This window comes from Hyposmocoma kahamanoa, unplaced genomic scaffold (assembly GCF_003589595.1).
Source record: "Hyposmocoma kahamanoa isolate Upper Pololo Valley unplaced genomic scaffold, ASM358959v1 100021, whole genome shotgun sequence".
NCBI lineage: Eukaryota > Metazoa > Arthropoda > Insecta > Lepidoptera > Cosmopterigidae > Hyposmocoma > Hyposmocoma kahamanoa.
This window is the reverse complement of record NW_020653200.1, coordinates 7571891-7593410: the sequence shown is the minus strand read 5'-3', so window position 1 is coordinate 7593410 and position 21520 is coordinate 7571891. Positions and strand designations below refer to the sequence as shown.

Sequence of the window (21520 nt, the reverse complement as noted above, 5' to 3'; positions counted from 1 at the left end):
ATCCACCCGGTCGGCCATTGTGGATAGCCGTACACGAAATTTTCATTAAGTTTGCGAGTAGAGTATATTGTAGGTATTTGATAAACGACGTAGACATAAAGTTATACTTAATCGTAGTTTAAAATATATTTCACTTTAAGGTTACAAATAGCCAATTTGATCATACAAAGGGGAAACTATGCTGGCCTACTAAACACAAGAAGACAGTTTAAGCAGCAGTAGAGCCCCTTGTGAAAGAGTTCGTCTAGGGAAGTACTGCCACCTTACCTATTTCTGCCGCCAAGCAGTAATGTCAGCGTTTTGGTGCTAGTGAAATTACAGGCACATGGGACTTGTCAACTCATGTCTCAGGGTGACGGGCGCAGTGGCAGTGCTCTCAGATCTTTGCGATTTAAAGTTCTGAGTGGCATGCAACTGTTATGGACAGGCGTGAGGCTTACCATCAGGCGTATGACTTATTCGTCTCGTCACTTGATGTTACAAAAAGAAAAAGAAAAAAGACATCTTTGAAAAGTACCCATTTTGTTCTGGCCTGTTAAATGTAGTTAATGTATTTAGTAACTGAGGTTTTGTAATCTATTATACCCAATTTCCTGTCGATGAATTTCCTATCCATTAAGTACGTTCAACCTATCATATCTGCCGATTGCGATGTCCCTCTGAATGGTAATATAAAGAAGAGACTTGTCTTTATCAGTGGTACGATTGTTTCAATTCAGAATTGGCTACTAGTCTCCAAATCTTGTCATTTGAAGTATTATATAATGGAAAAATGAACGTGTTGAATGGAAAGTACACACATGTTCGTTGCAATGTTAATGCATTTAAAATATTTTCTGTTTACATAGTCGAAAATGACGAACGGCTTTGGAGTGGAATTTCCTGTTTACAGGCTTGTTCTAACTTGAGTCTTTTCAGGCGATAGTGAAGAGGCATTATTTGGATGTGCATGCTTCATCGTCGACTTCATGGTCACTTTCCATCAGGTCAGAGCACACTTATTTTTTAATAATAATAAAAAAATACAAACAGGTTTCCAAGGTAGGTTTCATCCACATTAATAACAAAGTAGCTGTCAATTGAGGACCTAATTGATTTCATTGTAAATTAGATAAGTTATTCTTTATCAACATGGACCGGCTAAGTACACACATTTGTGACTTAAGTATTGATTACGAACTTATACGTGCTTATTAGATAAAGAACAAAAAAAAGTTGTCATCATATCCTTTTCAAATATCGGACGGTTGGAGGATTAAAGTGCCGCTGCACCTTATCTTCAGCAGACATCTTTTAAAAAACAAACACGAGAGTATTCTCTTTTTGTCCTCTTTTTTATCGTAACCCGCAGGATGTGTTAGAGTCGTTAAGCCCTTTTAAGTGTTAAACCATGTAACTGAATATTCGAGCGTTTAAGGGTCCAATCTATTTGTTAAATAATGTAAAAAAATTAAATCGTAGAGAAATCGGACCCAATGACATGAATTTCGTTAAAGACGTCAGGTAGGCAAAAAATATCGATGACATGTCGCTCGGTTAACTAACCGGGGGTGACGCCGGGAGACGGCTTTTGTCCAGGTACCTTAAGCAGTTTTTTTAATCAAAACCGGGCCTTCAGCAGACATCATTAAAGTATTAAATTTACGATAAGGTTACCTCTGTAAAACAATTTTAGGATACTTATGTTTAATTCGGAGATAAAGCTAAGTAGCGTGAAGTTACGTTCATCACTTTATACATTTACATCAAAATGTACCTATTATATAACATGTCAATCCTTCCCTATTAAAACACAAAGATGATCGTGCGTGCATGTGAAAGCTGTGCCAGTGATAACGTCGATATCAACATAACTTAGTACTCGGCTTTCTGTAGCAACAATATGGAGTGGCTTAAGCTATTAGTTAGGCTCAAGTCGATGTTCGTGCTCTCAGAATTGTTGGAGTGCCAACATTCCCATCTAATCCTTTTCGCACATAGGCGGCTAAAGAAAAAGTATCACAATTTGATAGATCTGGTGATAAGGCACAGCGGTGCGAGCGTCACGCCAAGTTGCACTCGCGATACATTCCGCGCCTTAAGAAAACCGTGTGCGAATTATACAGATCTGGTGCACTTTTTGTTCGACTAAACAACACGTTAATTGCTGTAGATTAAAATCTATAGTAAAATAATTTGTTTTACAGCGGCTAGTGTTGCATTTTCAATCGAAAATTTAAATTGTTTGGACACAAACGTTTCTTTGATATAAAATACTACAAATATGTATCAGGTATATAATTAAGTACATTGAAATTTCGATATCCTACGTATCTTTTTATCTCTTTATGTTTTCAAGGATATTTGGTTTTGTTAATATGTTCTGTATTTTTTGTACTGAACGTAATCAGCGAGAAGTTGCTACATGAATATTTTGACGTCATTTAGTATAGGTACACTAGCACTTCAAAATGTCAAAAAAAAGTCGCATATTTGTTTAGATCTCATCTTAAATCAAAGCATAATAGTTCAATAGAGATACACAAAACATATATTTCATAACCATATTTTTAATTAAGTTATTAAATATGCTTTTTTTTTGTTCCGAATTTGTTTAACAGGTTTATTTCTCTAAACAGTATTCGAACATTCACAATGAGAAACAAGTAGATAAATATAAAAGCTTACAAAAATGAACGAGGATCGGAACCGTTACAGATTTTATTCATTGTACATGTATTTATTTAATCGGGTTAAATCTAAGATAATTCTTAGATATAGATATATGTATGTCATAGAAATTAAACAACGTTGGATTTCTTTCTTGAATAACATTGTTCAATGGTTGGAATATTTTTGTCTGCTCTTTATATTTCCGATGGCAAGATCCGATAAAATACCTCGCTATAAGTGTGTTTTGCATACCGCAGCCCTGTTGTTAGTAAAATACGCATATTTTAAGAATGATTTTTTTACACTTTTCCCTACAACTTTAAAAAAAGAACCTAAATAATCAAAAACATCATTGAAATGATTTCAATAATAATTAAAATTTTCTTATATAAAAAACCCACCCGAAAAGTTTGTGGAATTTCATCTATTTGTCAAGTTTTTATTGAAATTGCTTAACGGAAAGTGGGTGAAATCCAATAAACCGGATTCATCCCCTAATTTGTCACCCTTAGAGGCGTAATTAATATTTTCTTCAAATTTGAATAAGACTACTACTAAAGTACATTGTTTCCAACAAAAAAATAATCATCGAAATCTATTCACAAATTTCGGATTAATCACGTAACATATTACAAACACAAACGCATACGTACAAAAAGCTATAGTCGGAATGAGAAGTTTCTCCTTTTTTTGAAGTTGGTAAAAAGTGACTTTCTTTTCCCCCCGAAGTGTATGAATAAGCGCGATAATAAAGACCTTTTAAAAGCTACATAAAAGAAAACTAACAAAAGTTTCAGTTTCAAACTTCTTCTAGCATCTACAAAAACGTTTCTAGCTAAATTAATTTCATTCGCACAATTTTCTTTATTACTTTATCACTACCATGATAGGACCTAGTTCATACATCGACTAATAATGATGGATTATCAACGATCTGTTAGAAAATCGCTAACATATCGTGTGATCCGGTCTTAATTACTAACGTGCCGCCTCGGCTCGCGTGAATAGGAAAACGCTAATTAATAAACCCATTCGTAGTTTTTTCATAGACTTTTCAACGATCTTTAGATATGTGCGATTTCAGAATAGTGCAGGAAAATATTGTTGTGAATTAGTATTCCATGTGTGACATGCTACTTTCGTGAGATATAATCCTTTGTACTTCAAACGCAGGTCAATCAACTTTAACGGCCGATTTCAAAACACGTGAGCTACACCTTTGCCTTAAAACTAATAATTCTCTATCGTTTATCGCTTCTTTCGACTTATTTACATAAAATTGTGACTTTAATTGGACAATTACATGGTGGATCAACAGTCCACGTGAGTGTCTATTTCGGCTACATCCTGTGTCAAGATATCCGTGTAGATAAGGCGCTGAATTGGCCCACCCTCGAAATGCATAATGCCTCAAAGAAATTCACACCTTACCTAATTAAGGTAGAATTAGGGAGAATAAATATTGAAAGGAAACCGCCGGTTTATTCTTTTGCCGTGTAATGTGGTAATCTAATGATAAATACGTAATAATGGCGTAAAATGATAATGAGTGCATTTTAATATAATAAACGTAGTTGGTTTTAGGTCGCGTTCACGGTCGCGATCTCATCCGTGTCTAATCTCCAAGGAACAAGCTTACCTTGATTACACGAAAACTTCTTTTCACTTCCTGTATTTGTTCGATCGAGAAGACTGTTACCAAAAAAGTATGGTTTTACGTTATTCAACAATTGCTAGGCTGTAGGTTTCAAGTTCTACATATAATTAAGTTTGGTTTTACGACTTCACAATAATCAAGTTATAGTGAACCCATCACCCAACTGTATCGATGCCAATTTATAAAAAACTTTATTTCCGCGACTTTTGCAATCATTTACATTGTGACCGAATTCAAATTGAAACGGCTCGTGGTTCTTTTTATTTTTATTATCGCTTGGATCGAATTAAATTAAATTTCCTTTGTAAGTTTATTATATACAACCTAAAATAAGAATTTAATATTTATTGTAAAAGGACCTACAATATTATTATGTGTTTTATGGGGAGTTGAGGTTTTAACGACTCAGCAAATATTATGCATTTTTAAAAGCCAATTCAGACACGTACACGTCTCAACAGAGCGCTTTCCGCGTCGGTTCGCAGCCGAAGCCGTATTATTATTGTGTTTCATTCAAACAACTCATTCATAAAATTGCAACTTTTTCGAGAGCAACCGGAGAGCCTGTCGACACACTCCATCGCACCCACAAATGTGGACCAAACCTGTGCCTGTTCCTTTTAATTTAAATGTTGGCTGCGAGTAATAAGAGTTCCCCGCTAATGGATTTGGACGTACGTTTTCGTACAACAACCGATCTTAAAGGCAACTTATTGCTGATTGCACAGGTGTAAATCTAAAACATTGTCGAAGTGCATCATCACTGTTCACAGTGCGAACAGAGCATAGATTTCACTAATGAAGTTGTTTGGGCTGTTCGACAAGATTTATTAGTTTCTGTTATGGAATAAACATGTGTTTGTGCTTTGCGTTGCGATCTAATAATAACCGTGCCAGCATTATACTCAACATTGGTTTACGACACAATAAGGCACACATTAAGTTCACAAATTCTAAATAAATAAAAAACATACATTGATTACTTAGTTATTTTAATAGCCAGTATCAAAATTCAATGTGCGGTGTTAATTTGATAAGTTTAAAAACTTGATTTGATTCATTTGCCTTTCATACGGTATACTTCTTAAATGAGTGAAACTCTTGATACTTTTAAGTTTCGAAGCTCTTTAATACGAATGTGTAGCCCGTAGAGCCCGTAGAGCTATCCAAAATGTTCTGTCAGTTGCGGTAAGCGCTGTGCGGTATCGAAATTTGAATTATCGGTTAATACAGCCACCATTAAAGCGGTGGCGATTCAAAACATCCCGTGCAGTTCCCGCTCCAACCTTTATTGCCGACTCCCTGTCGTTACCCACTAATCGACGACTGTATTACCAAAATAACTCGGTGTTACTGTAGTTACAAAATAACTAAGCTATATTTGTCAACATTGCGATTTAAACACTTTTATTGGATTTTATTTTAGTTTTAACGATTCGATTCAAGATAAATGTTTTTAAGAAATTAATCAAGTTCAACAGACTTAGTAGCCTGTGTGAATTTAGACTAATTAAAATTTAAAAGTGTGATGTAGACTGTAAATAAAACATCTAAAAAATATTTTCTAATTAGTTTTTATTACTATATAGATCAGTTGCTATAATTGCCCTTGAAATGTTCACAGATAATCAAACAAGGTGTGAAAAAAACTAAAATATTATAAGCCCTAACGGCTCAATAGTACCTATATACATGTAAGACATGTTTTCCTTTCTCCTTTCGCGCTCCTCATAGATAGACCTTAATTAAGGGTATGGCTAATGTATTTCATTAAATGATCTGGTACACTACCATGAGACCGTAGCTCCTGCCGGAGAGATTATGGCTGAAAACCAGTACTGTACTGAATTAAAAGTTCAGAATCCTTTCAATATTGATGTTAAAGAAGTTGCGTTAACTAAATGGCATCACTTGACAGGCGAGTTTTCCGTAATCCAGAAACGTGTGTGACACGCAGATGCCGTAAGACTCGCGGTCCGATTCGGGGGCGACGAGGTGTGAACTAATGATATGTGATCACCTCATCCGTTGCACCCATAGCCGTGGGCGCGACACACTCAGTAATTGTCATACATGAGTCTTTTAAATTCACAAGTAATAAAGTTTCACGGCTCTGTAGCGCATCTGATTAGGACCACTAATGAAAGATCTGTGGGTGCGACGCGACTGAACGACTATTTATTCATTATTAACACCACCTGGTGTTGACTTGATTATGTGTATTCCTTTTTACTTCATAATACCTAAAGTGCTTTTGTAAAAAGCGTTGATTGCGTTGCTGGTGAAATGTTGACTGAAATTTATTCTGAATTCAAGTGACGTGTTGACTGACAAAAATATGAAATCTACATCTATTACCAAAACTAATAATGTTTTGAAATTAACACCGCATCAAGATTTCTGATTTGAAAATGAAATTCTCACTTAACATTGAGAATTCTCAATGGATTAAGTTTGTTCCTGTCCCGGAGTACACGCAGCGCACGCACACACTCGCGACCAGATCCGGTTGCGGCTTATACGCCAGCCATATATAAGAACACTATCACGGTTCGTCGCCACGGTAACGAGATTCTACAAAATATTACACACTAACCGCGTGAACTGCAGACTCCCTTCATTTCTGAGAAAATAAATAAAAATTCCCAGAAGCGAGCGTTTCATTCACCTATCAGAATACCGGACCGTGGCTAATCTCGATTCTGACTGCGGTGGATTTTCATATTCTCATATCATCAGAAACTATTAATTGAACGAACTGTAGTTTGGATGAAACATTTAGATACTTATATACGTTTTAGTGGTGTAACACCAAATTGAGAAATAACATCTCATTGTATACTAATGTACTACTTAAATATTAGTCATACAGGTATAAAAAACTTAAATCAAGTATTCTTTAAGAATTTAAGCTGCACTTCCATTTTAGTACATAATATTTATCTACAAATGAATCAAAGCAGTATTCTGAGTGTTTACTCGATGTAATGCAAAATATTATATTTTGAGATATAATTGTTTTCGACAGCATTGAATCGTCCTTTATTTCTATCTTTTCTTGCTGTGAGTTGTTGTTGACTATGAAAATTGAATTGTACATATTGAATTATACATATTTTCAGAATAAATTATTTTTAATTCTTGGTATCCCAATCTAGTTAGTAGAATTTTAAAACAATATCATCTTACGATCACGCATATTACAATACACACCGCATAACATTTGGCTCATTATCAAGAACAATGGCTTTACCAGACGAAACGTTTACTTAATCACGGTTTTTATTATGCTTTATTAAAGTTGAAAAAGGTACAAGTATGAAACGTTAAATTACCAGTTCGAACAAAAAGGGGTCAGTCGAGGAGCAATGGTCGAATGCAAACTGCAAAAATGACGAAGATTGTTCATGGCTCATTATGAAGTTAAATGAATGGCGTTGGTTTTGTTTTACCATTTATATATCCCGAGGTCATGCACGCGTGTTCGCCGGCCCGAGGCCAGGCAGCCACCACCAACCGCTGCCAGTGGCTCTTAGCGCCTGCGCTGCTTCGTGTCGCCTCTCGGCTCACCGTCAATTATAACCACGGGGTGTGAGGCCATGCTCGAACTCCGCGACGCGCTCACATAATATTAATCTGGAATCTGACACTCGGAATGCAAGCTTGACGAGACTTGTATGACCTAAATAAAAATAACTTTGTCGCCTTTTGTTCCAGCTTGTTTATGGAACGAAAATGTACGTACGTAAATATAAGTAGGTACCTACATACATATGCAAGCAGGTACAAGACTACGAGCATATGACTAAAAAGTTTACAATCCATTATTGATTGCCTTAGTAATATAGGTGAGATCTTAAATAAAAGTTTATTGCCCTACCATTTAGTTGATGTAAATCGAGCACTGATTATTTTCCCCGGAAATTACTGTGTTTGATATAGAGACAGTATACCATCTCTGTTGTGGGACAGTGCTACAAAATTTGCAAACTTACAAGCGCGTATACACCGCTTACTATACCTGCTTACGATATTTAATTATATATCTAAAGCCTTAAGTACATTTTTCACATTTGTATGGTGTTTATATGTTAGCAATAAGTACTCGAAGATTTGTATGTGCCTATTTTATAAAACGTTTTAAATATTATCGTCAAAAGGCATGTATATTTACTCACAGCATTTTATTTGGTGAGTAAAATGATGCCACTCGAGGTTTAGTGAGACTGAGCTCTTAAAACGTACGATACAACGCAGTATAAACGTTTACAGCCCATTCTTGTACTTAATTGCTATTTAAATAAAAACGTACCATGAACGCAATGGGACTCTGTTCGTATTAAAAAAAGACGTTCCTATTAACTCAATGTGTTTTTCCAAAGCAAACTTTATGACCTTTTTTATTGTCTTATAACATTATTCTGGGTTCCAAAAAATGGAATAATATGAAAAAAAAAAAATTTGTAAAACTGAATACAATACGAAAACAAAGTGATGATCCAAAAAGTCGCAATAGTCGTATTAAGTAGCAGTTGGTAGGGTCGCCAGATCTCCAAAACTGAGAAATAATGAGGATAATCCCCTCGTGTGAGAGAGTCAGCCCCTCCCCGTGACGGAGGCGTCTTATCAGCCAGATAGCGAAAATAGACCGAGCACGGCTCACATTCGGCCGCTGACCCAATCATTCCACAATATTATCTTTATTAGCATTGGAGTATTGGACTACTTACTTAGGATTCACCATTTTAATTAAGGCCTACTATACCAACTAAATGGACCGATAACTACGGTCAGCCCAATAATACGACAGCCATGAAATTTAATAAAGTGTTATCGGATAACAAATAAAGATGACAGCGAATCCAATAATTTAATAAATCATATGCACTTATAGATAATAATGAATTCTGTTATAATGAACTTAATAAGTGGTTCTGTTGAAATTTATTATGGATTTGATAATGGACACGATAACAGATAATCTGATATAACTTCAGTGTTAGATTCTGTTTTAGGTTCTCACAGAACATTTATTTCCTAATATGTATTGTGGTGTTGAAAAATATTTGTTCAGCAACCAAAATTGTGCGGCGTATTCTAATAATTATTTTTGCTTATTGACTCTGTGTTGTGTGCGTTCCTTTTTATACACATACAATATACAAAGCATTATTTTAACAACTAACACTAGTTTATTATGGAATAATATGATTTGATCCTCAAAGATATAGTTGATCTATTGTAAATGTGCACTTTTTTTAAATAAAAGATATTGTCTTTAACATTTGAATATATATTAATTGTTCCGTCTATATTAGTTCATCTACGGAAAATTATAAATGAACTGCATTCAACGTAACGTTATCATTATGTTTAAGGATACTAAATTAATATTTGAGAGTCAAAAATAATATTTGATCCTCTTTTTTCATATAGGTCAAATCTTGGTTGCGTCCTCCATTTAGTAGGACAGATTCGATTAGTACTCTCATAAAAAAGCAGCACGAGCTGAGTGAGCGAAGCGAGCATACTGCGGCAGCGGCCGGCGAATGCCAGAAGCGAATTCGCTTCATTTCAACATGAAACTATGAAAGTTAATTTACGAAAATCAAACATTAGCTCAGAACAGATTAAAACATACATTCTTTAAATTTATTTTATATCTGAGAGAAAAAGGATCAATCAATAAAAAAGATGACTGTTTAAATTTTTTCGCCTGCTGTTTTTGCAAATTTAAAATGATAATTTAAATACATGCCGTTTGTTATAAACACACCGTAGAACAACTTCATTTGTTACTCAACACCAACGATTTGTTTTTGTTTAAGAATAGTCTTAAGGGGTGGAGACCTGGTGAGCTATAATATAGGTCAATTTATCTAGTATACTGTGCAGCCTCTCACAAGGATTACTATATATAACATTAATACGAGGAATAAAAGTAAACAAGCTGTTCTTGACAGACGTTTTCACATAGTCACAAATTCATTTATGGTGCAATTGTATACGATTCCATAAGATTTCTGTTGATATTCAAAATTTCTCATTCATTAGATTTAAAACTATAGTGAAACAAAAACTTTATACTATAGGTAATAATAAAGTTAATTAAATTATTTCTTAAAATTTGTAATTTATTTGTGGTACAATAAAGTGTTTACATACATACAGCTTCTGCGTACTTGGATGACAAAAATCCGTAGTAGTGACCCTAAACGGACTCTTGCAGATAGTCTCGATACATGTTGTTTGAAATAATATTGTAAATGATAAAATGTGTACAAACGTTTATTTACAATGAGCAACTTCTAGAGTTTCTTGCTCATTATTCTTAGGTGAATCTGCCTTGTAAACGAGCAGTAGAGTTTAATCAATATGACGATTTCAAGTATAATTTGCTTACATATATTAAAAGATTTTTTTACTTTGTTTTGACATTTGATGCTATAAATCATTATTTAATGTGAGATCTGCTACTTAGTCTAGATATAATAAACCATTATTATCTTCGTACTTACCGACATATAAATTTTCAAAACGAGAAATTAAAAGATGACTATTAATACGACTTTTTAGGAGGGTACATTTTCACCTAGCGAATTGTTCACTTTTACCTTTAATATATAAAGGTTTTATTCAAGAAATCCAACATGTTTTACTTATTGTCTTTGTACTGCTGGTAGTTTTCTTCAAAGGACAAACAAGTGCGTCTGGCGGTAGGCGACACGCCTGTCCATGAGTTTTAAATCGCAAAGATCTGATCGGCACTGCTACTGCGCCCGTTATTATGAGACATACGTTGACAAAGGTTTTATCCAAAACCGGAACGTAGTAATGCTTACATTACTACTTGGCGACAGAAATAAGCAAAACTACCTATTTATACATATTTAAACTGGGAAATAAAAGATGATTTTTAATACGAATTTTCAAGGGAGTATATTCGCTTATGAGATACTTGTTCACTTTTACCTTTAAGAGATCTAGGGATTATTCAAGAAATGAACCGTTTTTATGTACTGATTTTTACTGTATGTGTTTTCCTTCACACAAATTACCTACCAATCCACCTATATTACACTTTTAAAAGAAAGTAAAAGGCGACTCTTAATGATTTTATACAATGCTGTATAGTCGCCTAGAAGATACCAAACGGTCCACTTTTACGTTTAAATTATCACTGGTACCTAAAAAGAATAAATATATCAAATATAAAAATCATTACTTTGACAGCACGAAGTTAAAATGAAATATTTTGTTATCACACTGATAACGAATGAGACAAATGCATTTAACCTAAAATAAAATTTAGTTTACGTTCTCGCGACACCATTGTAGATACATAATGAAAATTACCAAATACGGTTGTTCCATTTCTTACGTAGGTAGTAGTAAGAAGGAATGAGAACTAAGTAGGTATTATTTTGTTGATTATCACATATATCTTTTTTTATAATATCAAGTGAAGGAACGAACAAGTCGTACGCCTGATGGTAAGCTACACGCCTGTCCATTACAGTTGTAGTGCTCCTCAGAGCTTGAAATCGCAAAGATCTGAGGGGCACTGCCATCGAGCCCGGTCACCCTGAGACATGAGTAAACCGGTACGCAGTAATGCAAACACTACTGCTTGGCGGCAGAAATAGGTAAGGTGGCAGTACTTCTCTAGCCGAACTCTTTCACAAGGATCTCTACTGTTGCTTAAAATCAGTAACATAGGTATGTATGATTTCCAAATACCTAATCTTTGTAGACAATGAAATGAAAAGATTCACAAACGACTTGAACCGATACAAAACAGACGGACATTTTCATGTGTGGTACAGTTAGCATCAGAGCTACTCAAGTTGTTTTATTTAACATAATTAATGTTTTGTTTGACATTATAATTTCATCGCTCACCGATTTATTTTAAAATGTTAGATAAGAAGGTCAATACCTATTTGCGTGTAGTTTTACCGGGTTAAATGGTGAGAACAACCCAACGGACTCCGAAGCTTGGTGTTTAGAAGATAGTACTGCAACTTTCAGTAAGAGCAGAGCTCCTTGTGAAAGAGTTCGCCCAGGGAAGTACTGCCACCTTACCTATTTCTGCCGCCAAGCAGTAATGTGAGCATTACTCCGTTCCAGTTTAGAATGGTAAGGATGCTGGTTGTGTTGTTACATGTGGTTACAGGTTCATGGGCCTTGTCAACTTATGTCTCAGGGCGACAGGCGCAGTGGCAGTGCCTCTCAGATCTTTGCGATTTAAAGCTCTAAGTGGCGCTGCAACTGTTATGGGCAGGGCTGTAGCTTACCACCAGGCACACGACTTATTCGTCCCGTCACTTGGTATTTATAAAAATAACCTAGATCGTGGAGTGTTGAAATGGATTACTATGATATTTTGTCAATAAAACAATCTAGTATTGCCAACCCAGGAACCTTTCTCAACTTCAACAACAGCAACTTTTCTTACAATTATTCAAAGGTTAGTTGGAGAAAATCCTTTTATGGGATAAGGTCGCCTCTGTACGTGTTGTAAGTTGTTTTACTGTAGCAGCAAGCATTTACATAACATACAATGCATTTATTTTGCGTACTTATTTTGTATTTTTGTCAGTTTCAAACATTCTACTACACGATATCCGACCGGGTACTAAAATTAATACGAATTGCTACCGGATATTCATTTCAACTCTAGTTTATGGAACTAAACGAAACATGTAAGTACTTTTATCGTAATGAGTTAGGCTTAAATTGCAGTAAAACAATCAACAATATTCTAATCTAACTGCGTGAACCGTTGGTGAAAAAATTAATAAACGGAAAGCAGTTAAGTGTAGTTAGGAACGGTAAATGAATTCTTCTTGAATAAAAATAATTATTGTTCCATTTTATAAGTAAAAACCAATTGAAGAAAAAAAAACTGTTTTGATCTTAAGTCAAACTAATTTAAGATACAAATCAAGTGTTAAGTCAAATTAAGTGTTGGTTTGACCACTTCCGTGGCCGAGAGGCGTGCACGCCAGTTTTCATGGCATCTGTGAGGCCCCGGATTCGATACCCGGCCGGGTCACTGTAGAAAACTAACTTTTCTATATTGTGTCGAGCCTGGGTGTTTATGGTACCCTCGTTGTTTCCGATTTCCATAACACAAATGCTTTAGTCATGTACCTTGGGGTGCAACGTTGTCTAATATTTATATATTTCAATTTTAAAGGTATGTTGTGTAATATTTATTATTTATTATTATTATGATAAACATGCTTTGACTGTGATTTAAGTATCACCATATGTTTTCATACACAAGTAAAATAATGACTATAGACAACTGCCTTCGTGGCCGTACGGTTACCATGCCGGACTGCCACGTAGAGGTCCCAGGTTCGATTCCCGGGCCGGGAGAAATATTTGCATTTATTTCTCTCGTGAGTTTGGGTGTAATTTGTGGTTGTCTATGTGTGTCCATGGCTCCCGCAACATAGGGTTTCCCTAGTGCAGGGATATGTCGAGTGTGTGCATTATCATTAAAAAAAATGTATTACAAATATAGCGCAAAAATCATTTTAAAAAACCTAAACAATGATTTGCAACAAGCACATACAAAATTCGTTAGTTTCACTGATTCGTTCTGTGGCTTATTTGGCTTATCTGGCAAGGTTTGCTGGACTTTTCTAAGAGTTCGATCTTTGTATTATTAATTATAACAAACTATTGGAGTATGTTGGAGTAATTTCACAAAAAAGAATTGATAATTATGGTGGTGAAACATTCTTTCTGACTTTCAATATACTTATGAATAATTACGAATAATATGTACTTTAGCGTACTAAGTATATTTATTGTAGATTTACGTGACGTAAAAATTTATTTTTAAGTGAAAACATTTGTAGTGAAAACGGCATTTACAATTTCGTTTCTGTTTTAGGTCATAAATAATGTACTACACTCAGTTTCATTTATTTTTAACGCGTTCGAGCGTGTGAATAAATGTAATTAATTAGTTTGAATTTTCATTATCTAAACAAGCACTTTTCAATAGCTGCAAGTCTCACTTTGAACAAGTAAAACGTGAAAATTTATGCCCTATCGTAGCTCTTGTTTACGATTTGTTACATGTTCCTATTGTTTGTAGAGTTGACTGAAAATACGTCGTTTTCAATTGTAATGAATACGATATCATTTATCTTTGATTAGATAGAGCATTAGAGAAATGCACAAAAAACGTTCTTGCAAAAAACTTGGACTTGCCAACGGAATTATGGGTTTTTATTTTATTTTTTAAATTAAAATTTTAACTGTTTATTCTAAAAATGGACGTAACTAATTACAAAGTACAAAAGTTAAAAAAAATCTTTGTTATAATTATTAATACGAACACTTAGAAATCGGATTGAAGGATGTTTTAGAATCTTTGTATTAATATGGGTAATTTCCCAAAAATAAACAATGAATATTATGGTGGTGAACACATCCTGACATTCAGTGAAACTGGATTACAATTATCAAAAGCGGCACCTCTAGTCAGCTGCTCATAGCTGTAAAGGTACCTGGCTGAGTGAAGAAATAGATTTCTCACAGATGGCACTACGGCAAATAGTCATTAAAAATCAAAACAAACGTCTGCAACAAGCATAAGAAGGTCAGCCGGTTCGTTCCGTGGCTTAGTAGGCATAGAGTCTAGCACGGTTTGCTAGGAGACGCTGGTTCGAATTGAACCGAATAGAAGAAAATATATGAAGAATATGACAAACTAGTGCAGTAATTTCACAAAAAAAGAATTAAATATTCAATAAAATATATGACAAAGAAATCTATACTTATAAGATTATGGTACTTTCGTGCGTTACTCATTTCAAACGACGTAATCAACAATTACTTATCGTTTCATATGGTGTTTGTTACAAATCATAATTATATTAAATATCGTTAAATTTCACTACAATATTTTGTGCACTCATCATCACCGGTTTTGTGTTGTTCGAAAGCGACAAAAAGATCTTAGTTTGTTTTTTGTTTTTGTTTGTAATTTGTGTACAATAATTTGTTTGAGTTTGCGAGGCAGGGAAACTTGAGACTCTGTAGACGATTTAAGACCAATACCTAATTATAATGCAATGACACGTTACTCTTGTGTCCTTGCAGTTGTCCAATCATCGGAATAAATAATTATCGCTTTTATGTTTAATGCGGCCAATTTTTTATGAGTTTTTCAACAGCAGCATGCTTGGAAAATTTACTGCGAAATAATTGGAACAAAATTGGCCACGTCAATAAATTTTTATAAAGTGAAAGAGTTCGTCTAGGGAAGTATTTCCACTTTGTCTATTTATGCCGCCAAGCAGTAATGTCAGCATTACTACGTTCCGGTTTTGAAAGGTAAGGGTGCTGGTGAAATTACAGGCACACGGGACTTGTTAACTTATGTCTAAGGGTGACGGGCGCAGTGGCAGTGACCCTCAGATCTTTGCGTTTTAAAGCTCTGAGTGGCATTGCAACTGTTATTGACAGGCGTGTCCATAATAGTTGCGATGCTACTTATACGCACGACTTGTTCGTACCGTCTCTTAATATTGTAAAAAAAAGTATTTCCCAAGTATTTTTCTTCTTCAAAAACATAAGATAATTAATTCTATTCTAATATTAAGTTTATTAAATATCACGAAGTTGGCAAAAAAGTCGTCGTCAAAAGCCAAAAACAATGCAACAAGGACACAGAAAATTCGTAAAGTCTATTGTTTCATTCCGTAGCTCAGAAGGCAGAGCGTCACACACGATATTGTGAAGGCGCTGGTTCCAATCCAGCCGGATCGATAGAATATTTTTGCATTAATAATTATAACAAAAATAGTATTCTGTACAAAGATCAAATCAATTGAATAGGTAGAAACAATTGATGTAACAACTTTTTATTTACCTGAAATTGCCTTGGTCACAATTTTGTTTCAAATTGCCGAAACAATTAATATCTACTAGACTACATCATTATTTTGCTTATTTTAAGTTAATTTAAAATGGGCATGTTGTACATAACAATAATAAATTTGGGTCACAAAATCCAAAAGAAAACAGAGATATCAAAGTTTTTGGAACAATATCAAAGTATTTTAGAACTTTATTCAAAGCTTTTATTTAAAAGAAAAAAGAAATGTAGTAGTAATAAATTTGTTACATCACACGTCGGCTTACTCAAAAATTACAAAAATGTGGCAAGTAAAAAGTGACGGTTATGTTTTCGAATAAATACACCGCCGATGAATCTTGTACAAAGTTATCATAAATTTGAACCGAAAAGCAGGAAATTTTCTGTCCGCACCTAAAACGAAAACCCAATAAAATTATGATTTTTGATTTATGACAACATTGAATCCAGTGTGCAATATTATATCGTGGCTCCATTACTTAATCATTTGCATGATTTTTGTTTTGTGATTAACAAAGAACTATTTTTTATCGACTTCAAAATGTTTTACTATATTCTTTACACACGTACCACGTACACGTAATCCTATTGTTACTCAAATAAACCAAAATTTTGTTAGCAACCCTAAAACATTGCGCGCTAGTGTATGTTAAAAGTCGACCTTTATTTTCTACATAAGGTTTGGGAAACTTGAATATGTCCAACATGTAACTTCAAGGTTTTGGTTGTTATGTGGCCTATTACAAGTGACTGTTAAGAGTTAAGGCCTTGTCAAGAAGTAGTTAGAACACTCTGACACTAAAGCAATTATTTTCAAGCACTGCCGTATTAGAGATACGGCGAGTTTCTATGTATCAAACAAGTTAGGTAAACGTTGATTATGAAAATTTTACAGTACTTTATAAACTTCGGAAAAGTTGACTTTTAGACGAAAGACGAAGTTTATTACAAATCATAAAAATGTTTTGTCAAAATAACAGCCTACGTTGGATATTGCCTCGTGAATAATATAGGTACATGTATATTTCAATTAATATTTCTAGAGATTAATAAAATTTGTAATTACTCTTCCGGTACCTACTTAACAATGCATATTTACAATACTACAACTACACAATATATTGGCTATGAAAATATATTTTTTTTAAATAAACCAACGGGTTCTGGCTCTTTCAGGTTTTTTACAGGTCCCACTGTCACGACTGACTCATGGGTGACCATAGAACCTGTAAAGAGTCCGACACGTTAGTTGATAGATTCGGAAAAAATAATATCATTTCATTACACAAAAAAATTATATTACGTACTCACGACGTAACTACATCTGCTTTGGGATTGCGACAAATCAACATTACGTAACAGCAAATTGAACAATGTACAGACAAGATTTTTAAAAATGAAGTTGGTTTATTAGAAATACACCCTACCTTCTTGAAAATACGATTAAGACATATATTATATGGTGTGCATTATAAAGTTCATCTCATACTCATAACATAACAGGTATTGCACTGCTTCGTCGAGGTTCCCTGTTAACAAGTCAACAACATTTGGAACTAATGTACGCTAGCATCCCTCAAGAGAGTGCCTTGAGCGGTCGGTGTCATCTGCGGCGTCAAAATAACTGGAAGATTTGATAGTCAAATTTCATTTATGATAAGATTTTATTGATTGAGGATTTTTAGTTGACTCTTACTTATGTATAACATTAATTTGTATTATTAACAGACTGATGGACCAACCAGTAGTAGTATGAATTATACAAAATATTTTTTCATTAAATATTTGTAATTGTGTGTGTACTACCGGTAAAGTCGATGCGTTACCATCGTAAGTTATTTTTGCGTGCAAGCGACAGCTAGTAACAGCCACCCCCAGCTTGCATGTTGTTGTCGACTAATGTCGTTTAAGGGATAGATCATATTTTTTAAACAAAAGGTTTTTACAAGGGATCAGACTGCTACAAGGGAAGGCTTCAATTTCGCTGATAGTACAAAGTGTACATTAAGTAATATATAAGTAAATGTCAATTATGTAAGTTTTTCTGGCGTAATTCTATGTCATCCTAAGGCCCCGCGTACATTAAAATGTACATAATATCTGCAGTGATTAAGACCCGACAATATTTTTTCCTGTGATCATGTAAAGGCTTAAGTGTATATTGTAATGAAAATATCATGTACAAATTTAGCGCTATATATTCTATCGGTCGCTCTCAGACTAGTGTTCAGTAACTAATTTCCGTGGCAATTTTTATTATTTAAGTATTCGATTTTTTAACGTGCAATATTATTTAATAATTACACAATAAAATACTTGAATATTTAAATAATAAACATTGCCTGGAAAATTATGTAGTGAACACTAGTCCGAGAATGACTGTTATATGACCATAAGGTATCTAGAAAACTATTGGGCATATTTGCTCGGGCCTGAAATAAGTGATTATATTTAGTACATTTAAGGGACATTGGGCCTGTATCGCTTTTTTACGTTGTATTTCGCTGGGTATTATGAGAATATGTAGGTGATCTGATTTTAATTGTTTTTTTTTAACAAATCCTGGCTCACAATAACATCTGATAATCAATAGTACATGCACTATTTTGTTTCAAATGTAAATAATCTAAAAGTTATTAAGTAACTTTAATGAATTGTTATATACATGCAAGACAATGCTGAACATTTTAAGTAGGTACATTTTTTGGAAAACTGTCCTAAATTTCTGTTCACAACATAATACAAAACTACTGTAGTTGTGATTTAAAACGATAAAAGTATGCTAATTATAACGTTGCGTGTTTGTACAAGAACATGAAGTTATTGCAGTTTATGATCCATTATATTCCTGATGTCATTGTTTCTGAAAATTAAAAAGTTACACCATAACTTTGATCGATGAATTGTACTCAATAACTGTTAGATACAGGAATTTACAGTGTAAGCAGCTTTTTTCTGTACTTTAGAAAAGTTACGTTATGGTATTGTAGCATGTCATTCCTATATTTCTTTAGTTGTGGTGTAGAAATACACATAATACATGTTGTAAAATTAAAACTATAATGTACTATATATACAGCAACGTCATTTAGCAACAAAAGCTGTTATATATTATCTATTGTTGTTGATCAGGTTTACTATTTTAACCTTGTTTGTTGAACGCGATAAACTGCATTGAAATGAATCCAAACAATGTACATAAAATCGTGCTTTTAATAAAACTATCTATAGAATTATATTGTCCGTTTCAATTTATTTAACTACGTCACTACCCTTTCCGATCAACAAGTGTGTTGAGCAAATTTAATTAATGATATACCAACATCATAATCTTGCAGAGCCGAAAGATTTTTATGTACGATAGCAGAATGTTTTGAAAATCAAGCAAGCGCATATAATCCGAGAAGTTATCACATACACATCATAGCATAATTGCTGTATTTTACGTTATTAGTTATTAGGTATTGTGATGTTTTATTTTATTTCATAGGTTAATAAATTTATTGAAAGACCGAGCGAGCGCAGTATACAAATTACACACGTGTAAAATTTTATGTTTATTTAAATAGGAAATACGTAGTATGTACAGCATATTCAATTCATGACTCATATTTGTTTGAACACAATGAACAGTCGATTATGTATATGTATGTGATTTTGATTGTTGAGCTTTCGAATTAACGCGTAACTCTTAAATGAATATTACACATTTATGGTAAAATTAGAATGACGTAGTAGGAGAAATAAATCTGTTATTTTTTTGCATTGAAACTGCTTACGATTGATTCAAGCTACATTAATGAGGTAATTAGTACAATAATTAAATTTCTGATAAATTATGCTTAAACACAAAGTGATAACAAATTTCATTGAAACTCTACTATGAAAATTTTAATGAGAATTGCGACTCTACATGTTGAGTGTTTTAACTTTGGGCACTAAAACGCCGGAAAATTCTTCAATATTTAATTTTGACCATATGAACATACCACAATTTAGTGCTGTAAACAAAATAAATTAGACATAAAATTATGATTTTCATATCGCACCGCATTGATTACAATAATGAACAAACTTTTTTCGAGTAATACAATTTGTATTAGAACTTTTGGATTCGAAAAGTTGTACGTACCTGATTCGGAGGAGAGCCTCGGAAGGCGAACTGGGATGTCATTTTTCACTATTTAAGTTTATCTTTAGCTAGTAAAAGATCACCGACTTTGAGAGTCCGTCCGTGTCACTGCCCGCACTCACTTCACAGTTGCATGTTGTCGCGAGCCGGCACTACATCCCTGGAGCAAGTCGGAGGCAGCAAGCGGGAGAATACAGGGTGCACCCGCGACGGCGGCCGGCCGTGGGTGCAAATATCGATTGCGGTGCAGACTCAAAATGCCAACGAAGCGTCCAGGAGCAGAGCGAGCCGCGTGGTGCAGCGAGCGCGTGGTCGCGCGCGCGGCGGCAGTGGGTAATGCGGTAGCTGCCCGCCAGGTGATAGTAATTGGCGCCGCCGTCCTGCTCTGCCGGCGACCGTCCCTCTCGGCGCGCACACGCACACTCCTCCTAGTGTGCGTGATGCTCGCACACCGCTCCTTCTTTTCACGCTCGCGTCGCCGTTTGACCCCGCGCCGCCGCTGCCGACGTTCTCGATTTTTGCGGTGCGGTGGGTGGCGCCCGTCACAGGGGCGGCCCGACGCGGTGGGGGCAGTCGGAGGTGGGGGTAGATGCACTCCTTTCTTTTTTAAAGCTTCTCTTTCTTTTCTCGTATTTTTTATGTCAGTATTGGTACGAAACGATCTTTTTAATTTTATTTTATAACTACGTATATATTGTGTGATAATTAACAGTGACGATGTGCACGACGAGCGAGTTTTGCCGAAGCGTCGGCTTAATTATAGCTTTGTATTTCATTAAAGGTAATCACGACATTTGTAATTTTTATTTCCCCGTACTGTGGAGATCTATAGCTAGTTCATCTATAGAGTCGAAGATGGCGGTTGAAGTTCAGTCTGTTGTGTACTCAATAGCTTATATTACAGGGGTCGCTTTAGTTGTGGAAACATATTGGCGGCGATAGTATTAAACGGACTTTTGAATGTGTTCCTCATACATAACTGTCTCTGTATAGCGCATAAATTACCTAGTGCAGAGTAAGAGCAAGATGCGTAATTTTCGGTAAACCAAGAAAATGTTAATAAAATGTTTCTTTAGCGTCCACTTTTTATGGTCGTAGCCATTTTACCCCTGTATTGCTGTTACCCAATAATCGTTTAAATACTATCTTACAGTATAAGACGTCACCAATTTAA

At 34.7% G+C, this 21520-nt stretch overlaps 1 protein-coding gene across 2 annotated transcripts in view; it reads right to left on the bottom strand.

Moving 5' to 3' along the window:
- Positions 1–20675, bottom strand: part of LOC113240171 (homeobox protein caupolican) — a 56688-nt gene extending 36013 nt beyond the window's left edge. For both annotated transcript variants that reach the window (XM_026477413.1, XM_026477420.1), the window contains exon 1: positions 20347–20675. In XM_026477413.1, coding sequence (XP_026333198.1) covers positions 20347–20388 — 42 coding nt within the window. In that variant the 5' untranslated portion in view covers positions 20389–20675. The remainder of the gene's footprint in view (positions 1–20346) is intronic.
- Between the last annotated feature and the right edge of the window lie 845 nt (positions 20676–21520).